At 42.9% G+C, this 19,172-nt stretch overlaps 1 protein-coding gene across 1 annotated transcript; it reads left to right on the forward strand.

The window, feature by feature from the left end:
- Positions 1 to 8,768: 8,768 nt before the first annotated feature.
- LOC118403489 (probable G-protein coupled receptor No18) lies at positions 8,769 to 14,737 on the forward strand. The gene is made up of 4 exons (XM_035802212.1): positions 8,769 to 8,893; positions 11,964 to 12,148; positions 12,302 to 12,311; positions 12,436 to 14,737. The coding sequence occupies exons 1-4, from the start codon at positions 8,792 to 8,794 to the stop codon at positions 13,528 to 13,530; spliced, it is 1,392 nt and encodes a 463-aa protein (XP_035658105.1). The 5' UTR covers positions 8,769 to 8,791; the 3' UTR covers positions 13,531 to 14,737.
- Positions 14,738 to 19,172: the final 4,435 nt, after the last annotated feature.

Here is a 19,172-nt window from a genome sequence, read left to right on the forward strand (position 1 = left end):
CCTGAAAAGTCAGATACGTCTTTAACGGGTTGGCGGAAAGGGCTGCCCGGTCGGTCGGCGGAAATCGCTGCCCGGTCCGGTCAGGAGGTTGGTTTTGGGGGTTTCGAGTGTACCAAATGTAAACAATATGGCTTGCTGTCGCAACAGTAATTGAGGTGCATTTCTCGTGTAGGCTGACCCTACGTTGAACAGTAGCACTAATATCGTAAACATTACCGTAATTACCGTAATAACGGCGTAATTTCGATCTTATACACGTTTACGGTAAACACCAGATTTCGGTGATGCCAGCTCATTAGCGCTTATAAGGTCGATAATGAGCCGCGTGTCCTCACCGTAAGAACTGATGAGCGCCTTGATTTTTTTTTGTAAAAATGTTATCCCAACAATAGTTTTATATTTATATAATCTGAAACAACAAAATTGTAGGTTGGATTGATTGGATTGTGTAATTCATCGGAGGTTTTCGGCATTCCATGTGGCGCACATTAGGTCGTTGACCCCGAAACACGCAGCGGTGTAGACACGTGGATATGTGTGAGGCGCTTCTAATAGGGGACAGTAGTAAACTTTATCATTATTTGCTCTTCAAAATAGCTTTAGACAAAGAAGATGTGGGCATTGATCAGAGTATGTGTCACTCGTGTTGAACATTAATTGCTAATTAAAAAAAAATTCTCGAGCCGACCATGGCCACGTTGTTTATCGTGGCGTTATTTGGGCTCTAGCCACTCTGCCGATCTGAGACTGGATGGGATTCTGCTGACTTTTAGTGCTTTGGCCACGAACACGTTAAAATATTAAATCCTTGGTTAAATCTTTATTATTTTCGGGTTTCTTCATTTCCAACATGTGAGAAAATAGTATCGTGATCAATCAAAGATTGCAGTTTCAGGCTGTTTGATTTACACGATATTCAAAAGATAAATATTCTTAATATTACCGACCGCGCTCCACGTGATAGCGCCCTGTAAATACGGCCGTAATTACGATCAGATTTACAGCAGGTACACGATTACCCTCGTCATAATTTAGATACAGAATACTATCAGCCGTTTTCCAACCAAAACCCCGTCCAAAATTTCGACACGGTTTTGTATAAGTTTATTCTACGATTAGTGTATGTTTAATATTGAGATTACAATGCTTTCTGCTGCAAGAAGGCGCAGCTGCACTAGATACCTTACTCTGTTGTATGCAAGACTCGAAACCCCCAAAACCAACCTCCGGACTGGACTGGGCAGGGGTTTCCGCCGACCGACCGGGCAGCCGTTTCCGCCAACCCGTGTTTACTGTTTTTGGTGACCATCTTTACAAGATATAGATTTAGATCACTAGAAAAATGGATGGATTAATGGATGGGTGGATTGATCCGGGATGGATGGATGGATCCGGGATGGATGGATCCGGGATGGATGGATCCGGGATGGATGGATCCGGGATGGATGGATCCGGGATGGATGGATGAATGGATGGATGGATTCGGGATGGATGGATGAATGGATGGATGGATTCGGGATGGATGGATGGATGGATCCGGGATGGATGGATGAATGGATGGATGGATTAGGGATGGATGGATGAAAGAATGGATGGATGGATGGATGGATGGATTCGGGATGGATGGATGGATGGATCCGAGATGGATGGATTAGGGATGGATGGATGGATGAATGGATGGGTGGATGGATCCGTGATGGATGGATGGATGGATCCGCGATGGATGGATCCAGGATGGATGGATAGATGAAGAGAAAGAGAAACAGATGGATAAAGAGGTACAACGATGCCCTCTATGTATACACCATTCATATCCTATGCTATGGAAAACACCTTATATAACCGTTCAGTCGGCTTCGGCCACGCTGCCGTACCACTGCGGGCCTTGCTAAGCTTTGTAGTCGGGTTTCTGTGGTCAACCAAGAGCTAATTTCATTCTCTTCTATGATTTCACCGTACAGCCTTGGTGTGATTCGATTACTCACTTTCAGTTCACAGGGGTTTCGCGGTTGAAACAAACCGTGAAGGACACACGAACCTTTTCCGCAGTGCGGGTTCCTAATAGCGATGATGAAAGCCACAAACATTCAACAACCTTTCAACATTACAGTATCCGTCTAGTTTTTGCCGCATTTTCTTGACAGCGACGCCGCCAGTATGCCGCCGCTTATATAAGGGGGCAATGGCCAAGTGGGTAGAATGTTCGACATGCAGTTGGTAGGTCCTGAGTTCGATCGCCGGCTTGTTCACAAGATTTAATCCCTCTTTACACGAGAGCAAGAATGAGCCGGAATACCGTCGGAATGAAAATTCTTTTCTCTGATTCCTGGCAATTCCTGGTAATGTGTTCCAGAAATTCTCACTGCATTCCAGCTATTTGTGCCCGTCCTTTTGGCTGTCCCGAAAGTTTTTGACATGTTAAAAACTGTCGAGGTGAATTCGAAGTGGAGAAATATCGAATGGCATTCAAAGTGCTTTCTAAGTGGATTCTTAATATTCTAACTGTAGTATAAACGCATTCCAACATTATTCAAAACATTCTTATCTCATTCGATGGAGAACCGAAACGGCAAGCCACTTCGAATCCTGCCCGAAAAAATATCTGGAATGCAGTGAGAGTTTTTAGAATTCCCAGGAATAGAAAAAACTTTTCACTCTGACGGCATTTTGGCTCATTCCTTCTCGAAGGGGATACAAGGTCCATTTAGAATTCCCACTCGGAATGCGAATGTGGCACGAAATTTGCAAATACTTCATTCCGGCTGGTTCTGCTTGATTCCTGCTAATTCGGTTTCAGTGTAAAGGCCCTAGAAATGCAGTATTTTGGAAAGAGTATGGAAGTTGAGCACACAGACAACTGCCTGTGGACTAGCCCACTGCTGTAGTGATTGCACAAAGCTGTGTGACCTAGGACTACAAAAACCACAGAGATAGGTGCCTCCAGATTGCATATGCACCATTTTGCGCGGGAAGGGAGGATTATCATGCTTTCTAGCTTAGTCTATGATTCTACATTAAAAGGGGTGTTCTACTCCAGAAGGGAGTGTTATTTTCCGATTTGTATTAATTTTATTGTTTTGTATGTAATAAATGTATACCACTTCACATTATACGAATAAGTACCCAGTTGCTCCACGCGCATCGAATAGGATTCAGTCTTCTACTAAACTCCACAAATACGGTACCCTATAAATTCTCTAATCAGTTTAAGCCTATAGCTGAATACAATGTGCCTGACGATGCCAGACTTAAGTGAGGTTACAATACTAATTTCAGGGGCGCTAAGAAAAAACTCGTCTTCTTCAGTGTTCTTTGATATCTACTGAGCAATTGGCCTTCTTGGTGGGCTTTAAGCCGGCTTTACAATTCATGCGGACGCCGGCCGAATTTGTAGCCCGGTCAGAGCTCGCCTAATGTCAACATCGCCCGAGTATCGGCTGTATTTTTCGCTGAATATCTGCCCCCTTTACAAATGGATGGAGCCCGTCCGACGTCCGTCCAACACAACTGATTATAATTTGTTAATGAGACTGTACTATGTCTTGAACATGGACGAAGTCAGAACTGACTAACCTTGTAAAGAGCCAATATTTGTGTAGAATTTAATTTCTGAGTTGCGGATATGTGTAGGGTATGAGTGGAGTAGACGGGCACACTGAAAACAATAATATCAACAGGAATGTCGTCATACACCAATCCAAAATCTACCACAAGAGCCACAAAGTGAACAGACCAGTCTTATTCACCATAATACAATAATATTGACAAAGTTGCGATCGGGCGAACCTCGGGCGGACCTTGTGCGAACCTCGAGCGAAGGCCGGCAAAGGCCGTCCGAGTTTCAGACTGGAAGCCTTTAGACGTGAAGAATACATGATCTCACACATCCAAACCTATAGCAAAAAAATAAATAGGGAGTACATAGCAAAGAAATAAATAGGAAGTACTGTCTTGGTGTCAAATTGCCTTACATTATAAAAGGTACGCAGCTTTTTTCTAGAAAAGTTCATACAGTAGTCTTTTTTTATCTTATATGTCGGAACAACCTGTTTACTAAAGATGAAAGCCAAAAAACAAAGGGACGTGCATGTTCAACACAGGTGTAAAATTGATTAGGTGACAGTTAAAATTCTGCCGGAGCCCTTCCAAGCTCCCACGTACCGACAGTAGCACGACGCCCGCCCGAAGCGCACCCAACTTGTCAATGTCGGACGGAATATCGTCCGGTTATTGTAGGAAACCCGAGCGAGGCTGGAGCGAGACCGAAGAGTTCGGGCAAGCTCCGACCGGAAAAAAAGACTTTAAAACCGTCGGATTGCCGTCCGAGTATTGGCCAAGTCTTGGCCATTGCTCGGACAAGCTCCGGTCGAGCTACAGGCAACCCATTGACGAGCTCTCCGAGCTCAACACTCACCGCCGAGGCCTCGCTGAAATTAAGCGCAGGCCGAGCTGCCCCGCAAACGCTGGCCGAGCTGCTAAAATTCGTCCGGAGCCCGTGTAATCGCCCAAACGCCGGTCATACTCCGGCCGAAAATGGCCATCTGGAGCTCGCTGACAACTCGGCCGAGCTAAATTCTTGATTTGTAAAGGGGGCTTAAACGTTAACACTTTTCATTTATTCCGAAAATAATCACGATAAAGGAAGTGTCTATGCGTATAGAGAATGCATGAGTAAGGTCTGCATGGGTTTAGTGAGTATCAAATCATAATCGCGTAATTCACTACAAGTGGAATTCCACAAAATGTCGGCTGATCATGCATTCATTGATACATTATCTATTGGAAATAACACTTCTGGAGTGGAATACCCCTAGTAGAACGGCAAAAAGGAGATATCATGTGAATCAAATGTGACACCGCAAATCAAAGGGAGTACGAAACCAAAGCGCAACATTTTCTGTTCATACTCCACAACGAAGCTAGTATTATTCAATTAGCATGTACACACGCGTTTGCAAGAAACATACACCCTTTTCCTGTTATTGGACATTGCACCATCTTAAATCGATATCATTCTTCAGACTCGAGGATTTTTTGCAAAGTATGATTAAGACCGTACGTGACGTCATATTACACATGGCAACTAATTCAAAAACAAGCACCGAGGTTCGCGTAAAAACATACTTTTGAGAAGTAGACAGTGTTGATTATACTGCTTTATTATTGTGACTTTCTGTAATTGCAACGGTAACAGGTCGTTTCGCAACAATAAATGTCAGTTCGCAACCGTCAGTTCGCAACAAGGCAAGTCTTTTCGCAACAAGGTACAAGTCGTTTGCAACATGCTACAATATGTTTCTTCGCGGCTCTTCACGAGTATATATTTCTTGAGCCACTGTGCTGTGTTCCAAACCAGTTATTATATTAAGCTATTAATATCATATTATTTGTTATATTAAGCTTACAAAAGGCCAAGGACGGGCGTATAATTTCTGGTCTCTTATCATATAGTTCCTCGTCATGCACGTATCACCAAACGTAACAGGGATGAACTCAAGTATGATTCCTTCGTACGCCCACGAGGCTCCTGTTTCTCAATGCAAATATCAGCTTTGAAATAAGCACCGCCAGGAGAGTACAAACCTGGCTTATATAATTGCAAGGCAAACCTTTTGGGACTCTACCAAACGGTGGGTTCCTACATTTGAATAAACATAATCTACACTTCGAACGTTTCTTCAGAAGAGCCAGTGACTTATTTGAATGTTGTACATATGTTGTAGATATTTTCTATTTCGGTTTTTTTTGTAGGAATTATTTCATATGCCCCTCCTCAGAAAACTTCCTTGGAACACTTTCGGGATTTTGGTTTCGCCCAGACGAAGAAAGATCTAGAAGTGGGCAGCTGAGTTCTCTTAATTACGCAGTAGTGTCTGACTTGACGCAGACGACGCTGTTTCATCATGTCGATCGGAAACAGCACCAGCCGGAGCCAAGCGACCGTCAGTGCCCTGTTGCAGGTGGCGGCCACACCGTACGGCCTGCCCGCCAAGGTGGCGATCGGACTCGCGGCGTCCGTAGTCATGGCCATCATCGTTGTAGGGAACATACTGGTGAGTTGATGTCCTGTTCTTATTTGCCTTCACGGAAAGGAAACATATTTCTTTCTCAGTTTCTTCTTCTATGTGTGGCCAGGCCCGACGCAGCTCAGTCACTGACGTATGGGCAACTTAAGCTTTTAGCATCATGGTAACTGCAGGTTGCATGTGCATAGCAGGTGGTAGGATAGAGCTGGAGGGGCTTGTCATCATCTAATATGAATTGAATATGCTTGAGTGAGAATAAGATCATGAACAGAGCATCCAGAACATGAGGAAACATCATGTATTTGCTTGTAAATGCTGCGTTTCTATTCTGTTACTGCTTTTTCTGTATTTGCGCGTGTCAAACAGTAGTCTGAAAAAACGGCCACGAGGTCTACCATGAAATTTCTTTCTCAACTGAATTCCGGACTCCTCGGCCACTGCGTGATTGTTGGGGATCGGTCGATGCTTGCAGGTCACCGAGGCCCATCCAATGACAATTTGACCAAGAACAAGATTCTCAGATTTCCGTTACATAAGCTGGTGTCTAACTGGACCGGACCATATATGCATGCATGTTTATGCCAGGCACTTGGACGCTAGGCCGTGAGTCATCAAGAAAACAGTACAAAATAGACAGAAAGCTCGATAAAAACGGCTAATAAAAACAGCCGGAGCCTAAGCTTTATTTGGAGATTACAAAGAAGGCGTTATTCGACTAGAATGGGCGCCAATCGGTGACAATCTGTAGCCTAAAGTCGCTATTTTTCTAGTAAAGGAAATCGCAATACAGAAAATGGTGCAAAGTGGTGCAGTTTTTCTTTCATAATATGCTGCGCCAAGTATCATAAATAAAGATCCCTTTATAATATCAGATCTCTTTTTGATGCGTTTTTAACACTGTAAATTGGTTCTTAATTCAGTGGAAACTGTGATTTCCAATAAGGCATAGGAAAGAATTATTATGTTTTTACGTGTATGGGTGACTCTCCATTTAACATCCTATCCGGGGGACGTCTCCAGGAGAAGATAGGTACTCATTTTCAACTGAGTGAAGTGAGGAAAATGCCTTTCCCAAATGCACTTTATCGGTGACATGGCAGGTTTCAAATACAAGACCTCTTGGGCCTGAGCCAAACGCGTAGTCAAATCAGCTTGATAAAATGACCGGTAAAGACCTTGGTCTCTTTCGTAAACAGTATAACTTACGGTCGTAACCAGCAAATGTAAAAGTGTAAAAAAATCTGTAAATTTTCTGTCAAAAGATTCTGTCAGGCAGGTAATTAAGTAAGCTTTGGCGCAGTGAAAGAGATCAGATTTCATTTCATAACCAGTGTAACCTTTAGTCGTACCGAACAAAGATGTAAGTGTAAAGAAAACTTAACACCTTCAATCAGAAGATCTGTTCAAGCAGGTAAATTAGTTTTATAAGAAGTGCGGTGCATCAGGTTTCGTATATGCATCTCATAACAAGTCTTAGATTCGGTCATAGAGAGCATTGAACTCAATAAAGAAAAAGTCTAAAGAAGTTCGCTCAGGTGACGAAATTAGTTTTATAAGAAGTGCGGTGCATCAGGTTTCGTATATGCATTTCATAACCAGTGTTAGAATCGGTCATAGAGAGCATTGAACTCAATAAAGAAAAATTCTAAAGAAGTTCCTTAGGTGACGAAATTAGTTTTATAAGAAGTGCGGTGCATCAGGTTTCGTATATGCATCTCATAACAAGTCTTAGATTCGGTCATAGAGAGCATTGAACTCAATAAAGAAAAAAGTCTAAAGAAGTTCGCTCAGGTAACCAAATTAGTTTTATAAGAAGCGCGGTGCATCAGGTTTCGTACATGCATTTCATAACCAGGGTTACATTCGGTCATAGTGACCAATGATGTCAATAAAGAAAAAGTCTAAAGGAAACTAGTAAACATCTTCTTTTAGAAGATCTGTTCAAAGAGATAATTAAGTTTTGTAAGAAGTCCAGTGAAAGAGATCAGATTTCATTTCATAACCAGTGTTAGAATCGGTCATAGAGAGCATTGAACTCAATAAAGAAAAATTCTAAAGAAGTTCGCTCAGGTAACCAAATTAGTTTTATAAGAAGTGCGGTGCATCAGGTTTCGTACATGCATTTCATAACCAGGGTTACATTCGGTCATAGTGACCAATGATGTCAATAAAGAAAAAGTCTAAAGGAAACTAGTAAACATCTTCTTTTAGAAGATCTGTTCAAAGAGATAATTAAGTTTTGTAAGAAGTCCAGTGAAAGAAATCAGGTTTCGTTTCATAACCAGTGTTATCTTCGGTCATAACACGAGCAAAGATGGAAATGAAAAAGAAATAAATAAACCTATTCTGTCAGAAGCCGATATGTTGCCTACGGTTTCTCTTTTGACGCGGCTATATATGGATGCTACACATGGGATATCATCCTTATAATATATACACGCGAGTACAACCGTATATATGTTTACTTCCAGGTGAAGTATTAGTAGTATTTCCGTCTGCGTAAAGTATTCTAGCATAGGTTATTTTAAGGTGGTATCGCACTACACTTGGGGCACCGGTGCGGCACTGTGGGGTTCGTTCACTGTGGCACTGTTGTGTTATTTTTGTTCTTTTTTATAATTTAGATATTGCGAAATATGTAAATGTATGACTTAGAAGACAACAAAATACACAAAACGTAAGAAAATCTTTGGAACCCCGTAGTGCCGCACCGGTGCCTCAAGTACAGTGAGATACCACCTTAAGTCATCGAAAGTAAAACTAAGATGATGCTTATTTTACAGGTATGCATAGCTGTCGCCACAGAACGGAAATTACGTCATCCGCAGAACTGGCTTCTGGTGTCACTGGCCGCTAGTGACTTACTGGTAAGTCTTTTTTAGCTCCGCGAAGAAGGTCGATGACATCCAATCATGAAGACATCCTGACGATGCAGCAAGGTATACATTTCTGTATTAAAGAAGTGTAGCGAATGTACAATGTAGCGAAACGACTTCTGCCATGTAGCGAAACGACTCTAGTGAACAATGTAGCGAAACTTTAGCGAAGAATTAGTGAAACAATAGTAACGAACAATGTAGCAAAATGATTTCTGTGATGTAGCGAAACGACTCCAGCGAACGATTAGTCAAACGACGTCTGCCATGTAGTGGCGAAACGACTCTAGCGAGCAATTAGCGAAACGACAGTAGCGAACAATGTAGTGAAACGATTTCTGTAATGTAGCGAAACGACCCTAGTGAACAATTAGTCAAACAAGAGTTCGTAGACCTCAGGCCTGCATGAAATGTATTAGGTGTCTGTAGACCTATTGTGTATCTTTTTTCCTTTTCGTCCCTGGTTGCGTATTTTTACCGTGTTGGTTGTGCACCATGCAAAAGTCTGAAATTCCATTTTCAGAATGTGTAAGTTTGGGCATGGATGAACATTAATTATTTTGGATTTCTTAAGCATGTAACCAACCACAGTACCTTAAAGTTATTGAGACGACTTTTCCTACCTTTTTTGGTCTCAGAGTCAGATGGCCCATGTAGTTGTTCCGTCACACATGATATATTCAGTACTGATATCTTCCTATTTCAATGTACTGACCTAATGCAGCTGCTAAATCTCCTTATTGTACCAATGATATTCATTAAAGATTTATTTCTGGAGTGTTATATCACTTGACACTGGAAGGTTATTTGCATAATTTGAAAAATTATATTTTTACAGTAGTTCCATAGACAATATGAATAGTGGTAGGCCCCATCCAGCAGCATTAGGGTGGTATGATATTTTGTTCAATCCGTCCAACTAAAACCTAAATCTCCTGAAGTACCTAAGCCATATTTTACAGCAGAATTTACTACTCAAAATGTCCTTGTCAATCCCATTCATAAATGGCAAGCTGCTGGCAACTTTAAAAAGTTCAGAAAGCTGTCGTAGTCAGAGTGAACACCCAGCAAACATCCCCCAAATCAATGAGCAGCTGCTTAGAGGAGGAAACAATTTCATCATATATTTGCAGTGACAAAATGCAACAAACGATACCAAATTTAAAACAAAACAAAGCCTCTACCACTTAACCTTGCCCGTACTATAGATTAAGCAGGCCCAAAAATCAAGCAAATATGACTAGCCCCAAACTACAAATTACCTGCATACAATACGGAAATGGCATCCCCAAAGAAACAACAAGAAACAGGAAAAATTATACACATACCTTTGTCTTACACTCAAGCTCTATACATTTCTCCTCCACTTTAGAAAGTTGTATCTTCTGCTGATTGCCAAACAGGGTAAAGGAACTTGTACCAGAACATTAAACCCAGTACTACACAGCTCTCAAAACACCACAAACTCGGACTAAGAAGCAAACTCAAACTGTACCTAACAAATACAGCAACAGATACTAGACTAAGTATATCATCTGGCAGGTCAGACACTGTTGATACAAAGTAACCTGATACATTGAAGGTGGCCTAGGCCAGATGATGGTTCTAGGTGTAAACTTAAAGACCTCTCAATCAACCAAAACAGATGATGGTTCTACCCAACCCAACCGTCAGCAACCAAGCAGATATTGGGGGGATGCCCCAACCACACCAAAACAGGGTCAACCTATACAGTATCAAGTTCAAGCACTAGGAGGCCCAAAATCAAACCTCACCACCAGGACACCACCAACAACTCACGTACCAAATAGCAACACAATGGCACCTTGCGTTCCGGAGATACAGCGCACGCCCCGTGCCCGCACAAAAGGTAACCTAAAATGTCAAGTTCAAGCACCAAGGGCGCCAAAATCAAAATTGAGAATCATTCACCCATCGCCGACACATGTGCCAAATATCATCGCGCCAGCACCAACCGTTCAGAAGAAATATAACTCCGGAAATACCCCTCCCGGACACAAAATTCGACCTGCCGGGTCAAGTTCATACGCGGCAAGGCCCAAAGTCAATCCTAGGCAACAGGCAACAACCCCCCACCCATGCACCAAAAATCGTTGCAATCGCGCGTATCGTTCCGGACACACAGCGCCAAAAGTGCCCCCAAAACACCAAAAATGCCACCTGCAATGTCAAGTTCAAACGCCAGGAGGCCCAAAATCAAACCTGAGTGACAGGCCACCACCCCCAACCCACGTACTAAAAATCGTCGTGCTCGCACCATCCGTTCTGGAGATACAGCGCCCTAAATCCCCAGCTTCCAAATTTTCCCACGCCCGTGAAAACCATACCTGCATACATGCAGGTAATGACTTATATAATGCCATGTAGTGACGAAACGACTCAGCGAACGATTAGCGATACGACTGTAGCAAACAATGTAGCGAAATGACTTCTGCCATGTAGCGAAACGACTCTAGTGAACAATGTAGTGAAACGACTTCTGTCATGTAGCAAAATGACTCTAGCTAACAAATTAGCGAACCGACTTCTGTCATGTAGCGAAACGACTTTAGCGAACAATTAGTGAAACGACTTCTGCCATGTAGCGGCGAAACGACTCTAGCGACCAATTAGCGAAGCGACAGTAGAGAACAATGTAGCAAAATGATTTCTGTAATGTTGCGAAACGACTCTAGCGAACAATTAGTCAAACGACTTCTGCCTTTTAGCGTGAGACCACTCTAGCGAACGATTAGCGAAATGACTGTAGCAATTCACAAACTGTAGCGAAACGACTTTTGCCATGTAGTGAAACGACTCTAACAAACAATGTAGCGAAACGACTTCTGTCATATAGCGAAACAACTCTAGCGAACAATTAGCGAAACGACTCTAGCGAACAATTAGCGAAACAACTCTAGCGAACAATTAGCGAAACGACTCTAGCGAACAATATAGCGAAACGACTCTAGCAAACAATGTAGCGAAACGACTGTAGCGAACAATGTAGCGAAACGACAGGTTACGGACATTTATGCATTGACTCCACCCCTTACTGCAGGTGGGGTCGCTCATCATGCCGTTGTCGTTGGCCCATGAGCTGATGGGTTACTGGGCGTTCGGGCCGGTGTGGTGTGAGATCTGGCTGGCCATGGACGTGTTCGCCTGTACCGCCTCTATCTTCAACCTGTGCCTCATCGCACTGGAGCGGTACCGCTGCGTTGTCAACCCCACCGCTTACCGCAGGTACTTATGACCTCACTGCGTTATTGAGATATTGTGTCTGTCTGTGTGTGTGTGTGTTTGTGTGTGTGTAAGTGCTTGTTTGTGTTTCCGGATTTTTATAGTTAGCATAACTCAAGAATCTCTCAATGGATTACGATGATATTTGGTGTGTAGGTACATGCAGGTATTGGAAAGACATGTAGGTGAAATGGAAAGAAGGTCGAGTTTACTCTTTGACCGCCAAATGATTAGATTTTGGGCCTCCTAGTAAGTCATTTGCATGAAATTTACACAATTATTTCTCGTAGCCCGACGATCGGGAACTTAGCCTACAATACACATCATACATTCCTATTTTGCTTCTTTCTTGTAGCCCGACGATCAACCGGCGCCAGGGAATCCTGATCGCAGGAGCTTACATCATCGCAGCTGCCATCTCCCTCCCGCCGCTGTTCGGCTGGGCCGAGCCCCGGGCGCAGGACGGCGCCCTCCCGATGTGCCCGCTGCACCGGTCCATCGGCTACGTCGCCTTCTCGGCCACTGCGAGCTTCTACATCCCACTAATCGTCATGGTGACGGCCTACATCTGTCTGATCGTGGCAACACGGGCGCACCTCAGAAAGAAGATCTCCAAGCGTCCTTCGGGAGAGCCACTGCCACAACCCAAACCAGCTGCAGTCTCGGAGATGAAGAAGGTTGATGATGGTTACATCCATCTGAGGGTGATGCGGTCAACCGCTACCATTACTGGTTCGCGCCGTATGAGTGTTGTTGGCAGTACCCCGACTAGCCCTGGTCGCAACCAAGCTACACCGCCCAAGAAGCCAAGAAATCCGAGAGACAAGAACCAGGGCAAGAAGATTATCACCGTACTAACGGCTACAGCATCTACTGACAGAAAACATGGGGAGAAGAGTGGCAGAAGTGGTCAGGGTGGCGCAGACATCTCCAAAGAAAGTAGTGACGGAAAGCAGCCCAAAGGGTCGTTTCCCATCAGGTTTGAAGAAGCCAAGAGCGAGGTTGTCACTGAAGCTCTGCAGCGAATCGGCACAAAGATGGAGCTGCAGTTCGACAGAAATCGGAAGGGGGCGCCAGGTCTCAGTCCACGGCAGGAGAGGCTGAAGATTTTACAGTCCAGAGAGCGGCGGTTCACGCTGATCATCGGGCTCGTCATGGGGGCGTTCATCGTCTGCTGGTACCCGTTCTTCCAGCTCTACCCCATCGTGGTTGCCTGCGAGTCGTGCAACGTGCCTGAGCTTGTCTTCAAGTTCTTCTTCTGGATTGGTTACTGCAACAGCGCTGTCAACCCGATCATCTATACTATCTTTAACAAAGACTTCAGGGGCGCCTTTCTGAGAATCATCACGTACGGTTTCCGCAAACGCCGCGCACATGGCGTTTAGGTAAATGACCGGGGAGTGAAGAGCTTGAGGGCTCCTCCATATCGCCCAATCAAAATAGATTACAGTGCACAACAACCAATCAGCAGCCTCATCTGGACAGTCAAAGAGAACAATGTGATTCCAACGCAGATCAAGCAATCAGCAGCCTCATCTGGACAGCAAATCAGAACAATGAGATTCCAACGCACAGCAACCAATCAACAGCCTTATCTGGACCGTCCAATCAGAACAATGACGCAACAACAAATCAGCAGTCTTATCTGGACAGCCAATAAGATTCCAACGCACAACAACCAATCAACAGCCTTATCTGGACCGTCCAATTAGAACAGTGACATTTCAACGCACTGCAACAACAAATCAGCAGTCTTATCTGGACAGCCAACAAGAACAATGAGATTCCAACGCAGAACAACCAATCAGAAGCCTTATCCAGACAACCAATAAAAAAAATGAGATTCCAACGCAAAACAACCAAACAGTCGCCTAAAATCAGAACAATTGCTTCTAAACGCACAACAATGAATCAGCTGACTTGCACAAACAATGAACGGTATCACAACTTGCCAATATAGATATTTATTGGTTATTAATGTAAGTTTTGTCTGTGTGTAGAACTATCTGTAGTGTATGTTCATTAATACACGTATTGTCCATGGACACATAGAATGATTTTGGTTCTGCAAACTTCAAAGTAATTAAGATTCCATAACAAGTGTTCATAAACATATGTGGCAACATTCAATGCATATTAATAAGGAATGTATAAAAAATCTAAACTTCTTATAACTTTTCCCCTAAAATTACTTTTGTATATCATGTAAGATCATTGTTGATATTCACGCATATGTACTTTTGTGATGTTACATTCGTGCCTTTGTTAACTACTTATATGCATGTAGTCAAGTTATTCCAATGTTCAGATCTTTTATTGTAGATGTTGTAATGGTGGGTTCAATATAACATGCCTAGAAAAGTTTCTCTCAACGCGGATGTGCCACTTTCACAAACTGGGGCGTGGCTGACCGGAAAATTTGCAAGAATTGTGGTTTAAAAGATAATATGAGCATCATTTGTGTATATTTCTTGATTAGACGTACACTTTTACCTTTTGTTTCCACAGCCAGACCGGGCCCCGGTTTGGAAATATGATCGTAGCATAACGTATGATGAATTTTTGTCTAAAATTACATTGTATATATTTAAAATCATCATGTACATCCATGTATTGTATCAATTGTACTTTTGGAACGTAATATTCAAGGTTTTGCTCATTATGTAATTTGGCTATTTCAGTGTCATACTAGTATTTTAAACGTAGGTTATTGTTAGACTTAGAGATAAAATCAGCTCAATCAAAACTACCAGGAAACGTTTCCTTAACTAAGTCGTATCTATAAGCTCTTACTTAAACTTTAACGTAGATCTTTACACAATACTTATTAACATGTGAGTAAAAGTAAAACTTATTATACTGTCATCTTATTATTTTGGTGTGGTTCATGATTAAATCAGCTGCAGTTATACCTTGTTTCTATGTTTATTATCAATATCTGATATTGCGCTTATATCGATATCACTATCTAGGCAAATGTTGTTGTTTTTTTCATTGCCTCCGGGATACATTTTCCACAGATGCCAAGTAAGGTCGTGAATAGGGGTGGGTACGGTGTACCGGTACAAAACCTGAAATAAAACAGTGGACCGGAAGTTGGACCGCGATTCGAATATCAACAAATTACTGGTACATGTATTTGGCAAGGCAATTATTTGGTAGTCTCTACCAGACTCCGGATCGCTGGAAAATCGTAGTAATGGAACAAATAGAGAGGAATATAACCGGCCAGGGAACAGCTCGCAATCCTAGGTCGCGTTACTGTTGCCTAGCTAGCTGGCTATATTCCTCTGGCCGGCATACTCCTCTATTTGTACCATTTCTACGATTTTTTCCAGCGACTCGGAGTCTGGTAGAGACTAATTATTTGGCGCAACACCCTACCCTGACAGAAACAAACCATTTAATGTAACTGCTCCACAGAACCAGTTAGAGTTGAGAAGTCGTAGTAAAACTGCACAGCATCGGTGTAGCCTAAACCCTTTATAAATCCCGCATTCGGCACTATGCCGATTTCCTTAAACCCAAGACCGCGCCAGGTTCTTAAAGATGCTTCGTTATTAACGTAAACTAAGTTAAAGAAGGACGCCTTGTATCCAAGATCCCTTGCAATGTAAAGGAAACGTTCGGCCATCTTCTTCCCTAGACCCTGGCCCCTTTCTGACTCCTTCACTATAAAGCCAGCATTACATATATGAGACGACCTTCCGGGAAAGTTGGGCTTGACGTAGAAAGCTCCAAGAACGTCTTCAGACGTCTTGGCGGTATCCCTGGCAACGAAGACGTCGTGAGAGAGGTAGTAGTCGCGGAAGTCTTGAAGAGACTCCATTTTCTCCTGAGGATAGCTCTGTCCGTCTTCAACGATCTTCTTGAAGATGGAGAAGAGTTGTTCCACGTCTTGCTCCCTGTAGTGGTCCAGGGAGACCTGTCTTCCGTTAGGCAGAGACATTGGTAAGGGAAGGTAAGGTAGTCTCTGGGAGGAGCCCCTGGCTTCAATGACGTAGCAACTCATCCTTGTTATGACATATAGCTAGACGGTCTGAAAGAAACTGCAAAAAAAAGAAAGAAAGAAATGTTTACATGTTAACAATCTAGATAGAATAGAAGAATATCAATAGCTGATTTATATTTCCCTGTTCATACACATAATGAATACAATTTGATGTCTAAGGAGCTTAGAGTCTTGAGACAAACTTTTGATTATAATGAAACATATATCTGTTCTAACTTACATTTTCACCATCACATAAGAAGCGTGGAAATGTCAACCTTCATTTAGTAGATCCCTTGTAGCTTAACAATGTATATTATAATACATGTGTTTGGTTCTTCTGTTGTGACCTGTACAGTGTACTCACTGACCAGTGGGTATGTACTGTTAATGTTTATACAGGCTAATGATTACCAGGCTAGTCCTGCCACGTAGTTGATACTACTCCATAAGGCTATAAGGCCTCGTATCATTTGGCTAGCCTCTATTGAGGGTCTGCATGGGGGGGGTCCGACAACGATTTTCGCTGAATTCAGAAGAATCCCCTACGTATTACGCTAAACCAAGAAAGACAATTACGCTCAATTGGGTCGCCTAGCTACGAATAACGCAGATAAGATGGTTTTGCCTACAAATTACGGGAAATAGAAATAGGCTGCCTACGCCTTACGTAAAAGAGCATGCAGACCCTCTCTATTGTACAAATTGTACGCTGGGGGCTTCAGCCGGCCAGAGGAGTATTTTCCTCACCGTCTCCCACACGGTCTTAGACCACCGATCCACGGAGCCTGGTAGAGGCTATTATATGTTATGTTGTAGCCCCAAGACACGAGGTCGGCTTCTCGGCTACCGCAAGTTGGCATTGCTGTTTTTGACCTCATGGTAGCCGGGATGTTTCATTTAGATGAAGACCTCACTGTCGCGATGTCGATCTGCCTTAACACCTCAAACAACCTCAACTGACTTCATATGCAACTACCTTGTGTGGCAGTCTGGATACATTGTTCATGCATTTAACAATAACAAAGAACCGTAAAAGTACTTACCTGGTATTCGGTGGTGATAAACAAATTCCGTTGTTATTCTCTCGACTAGAAGGACCGGTTGTACAGACACTAAAGGTTTGCTTCCGGGGCAAAGTACGGTTTGCATGGGGACAGGTCAAGAGGTCAAGCTGGAAAAGTAGGTCACAGAGATCCTCAAGTAGATGTCAGGAGGGGGTCATAATATTCACCTTTTGGAGTCTTTTGGGACACAATGTTTATTTCTATCTATTTATTTTGGATGTTCGGCTCCCACAACCATGGCTACGTAACAAACCTGTGACTATGATTTACAAAAGGCTAGCCTTAATACTGACAAACGTCATAAAAACAATGCAATCTTCCTCACAACTTCTGCTTGGAGATAACCCTGTGATATTATGAAAAAAAATTATGGCGCTTCTGTATGTCACTGTTATACGTCCCTCTCGGACAATCACATGAAAATAATCTTCAGCAAGTTGAATTAAATACCGCCGATGTACCGAATCTAGTAAGCTGCAGTCGAGCCACAGACCGCTAGATGTCGCAACATACCAGTATGTCGGCCGGTTGCCAAGTTGGCACTTCTGTCCTTTCCCACCTGCAGATTTGATTGATGGTTCTCAGATCAACGTGCCAAATGTTGCCTGTGGGCAAAATCCAACATGTGTTTGTTAGAGTAGATACATAATTATTGTGCATGTAAGTTTATACATAACTCTCTTACAAGTTTTGCAGTGCCTGTTTCCGTAGTTCTGACTTCGGTCTGGGAGATCACAAGCCCTCTCATAGCACCGTGACATTGGCACCAATACCACAGGGCAGATTAAAATACCACAGGCGTTAACTGCTCAATTAGCCATAAAAAAGGTCAAAGCAACACCATTCTTCAACAGGAGAAGTTGTGTCACTGTTGACACGGAGATTATCCAACAGAACTGTCGAAAATAGGCACATTATTTCACATTAGGTGTCATACATGTATAGGTGTGTTGTCATTCTTCGTAATGAATAGAACAAGAAAGATGGAAGATAAGCAGAACATTTCCCTTATAGTCTATGTCGGTATGAGAGAGAAAGAGGGGAAGGGAATTAGCTAGAAATTAAAGAGAGCGAGCGAGCGAGCGAGCGAGCGAGAGAGCGAGAGCGAGCGAGCGAGCGCGCGCGCGCGCGCGCGCGCGCGCGAGAGAGAGAGAGAGAGAGAGAGAGAGAGATAGAGCGAGCGAGAGAGAGACAGCTTGCAGAGAGAGAGAGACAGAAAGAGGGGGAGACGGACAGAGAAGAAGAAATCTAAAGGAAGAGGGAGGGTGCATGGAATCACTTAAACTTTGATTTGAATTGTTACATCATATGTTGCTTTGAAGGAATTAATCCCTCGAGGCATAAACAGAGCTGAAATCTAGACGACAAAAAGCTAGTTCTGTAATTGCAGGATAGTTATTTTGTTAACATTTGGTCCAAACGAAATCGGACATGCTGGAAATAATCTGTCTTGATGCAAACATGCAGAATGTAATTGATTAAATCAACTGTAAATGTCAACAAGCAAGTCTTTACAAACTTGATGGCAAAGAATTTGCATACTGGTATCAGGTCAAAAAAATTACACACCCTCTCCATACTTCAGTTTTGGCCTAGAAAGATTTACTGATGATGATTTTAACTCGACGGTTGAAGCCTGAGAACACACACACACACACACACAGACACAGACACACACAGACACAGACACAGACACACACAGACACAGACACACACACACACACAGACACGCGCGCGCGTGCGCGCGCACACACACACACACACGTACGCAAACAAAAAGAGCAAACACAGGGATAACATATGATAATCAATAATAATCGGAGTCTTTCGGAGATAACCTTTAGCATAATTGCCCGATGATAGATAGGACCCAAACTGTCGAAGCTATATATATATGGGATAATTAAGTCTCATCATCATGTTATATACACTAGATTGAACAGTTTCAGCACGAAGCAGATTTTTAAAT

Source organism: Branchiostoma floridae, chromosome 16 (genome assembly GCF_000003815.2).
Source record: "Branchiostoma floridae strain S238N-H82 chromosome 16, Bfl_VNyyK, whole genome shotgun sequence".
Classification (NCBI taxonomy): domain Eukaryota; kingdom Metazoa; phylum Chordata; class Leptocardii; order Amphioxiformes; family Branchiostomatidae; genus Branchiostoma; species Branchiostoma floridae.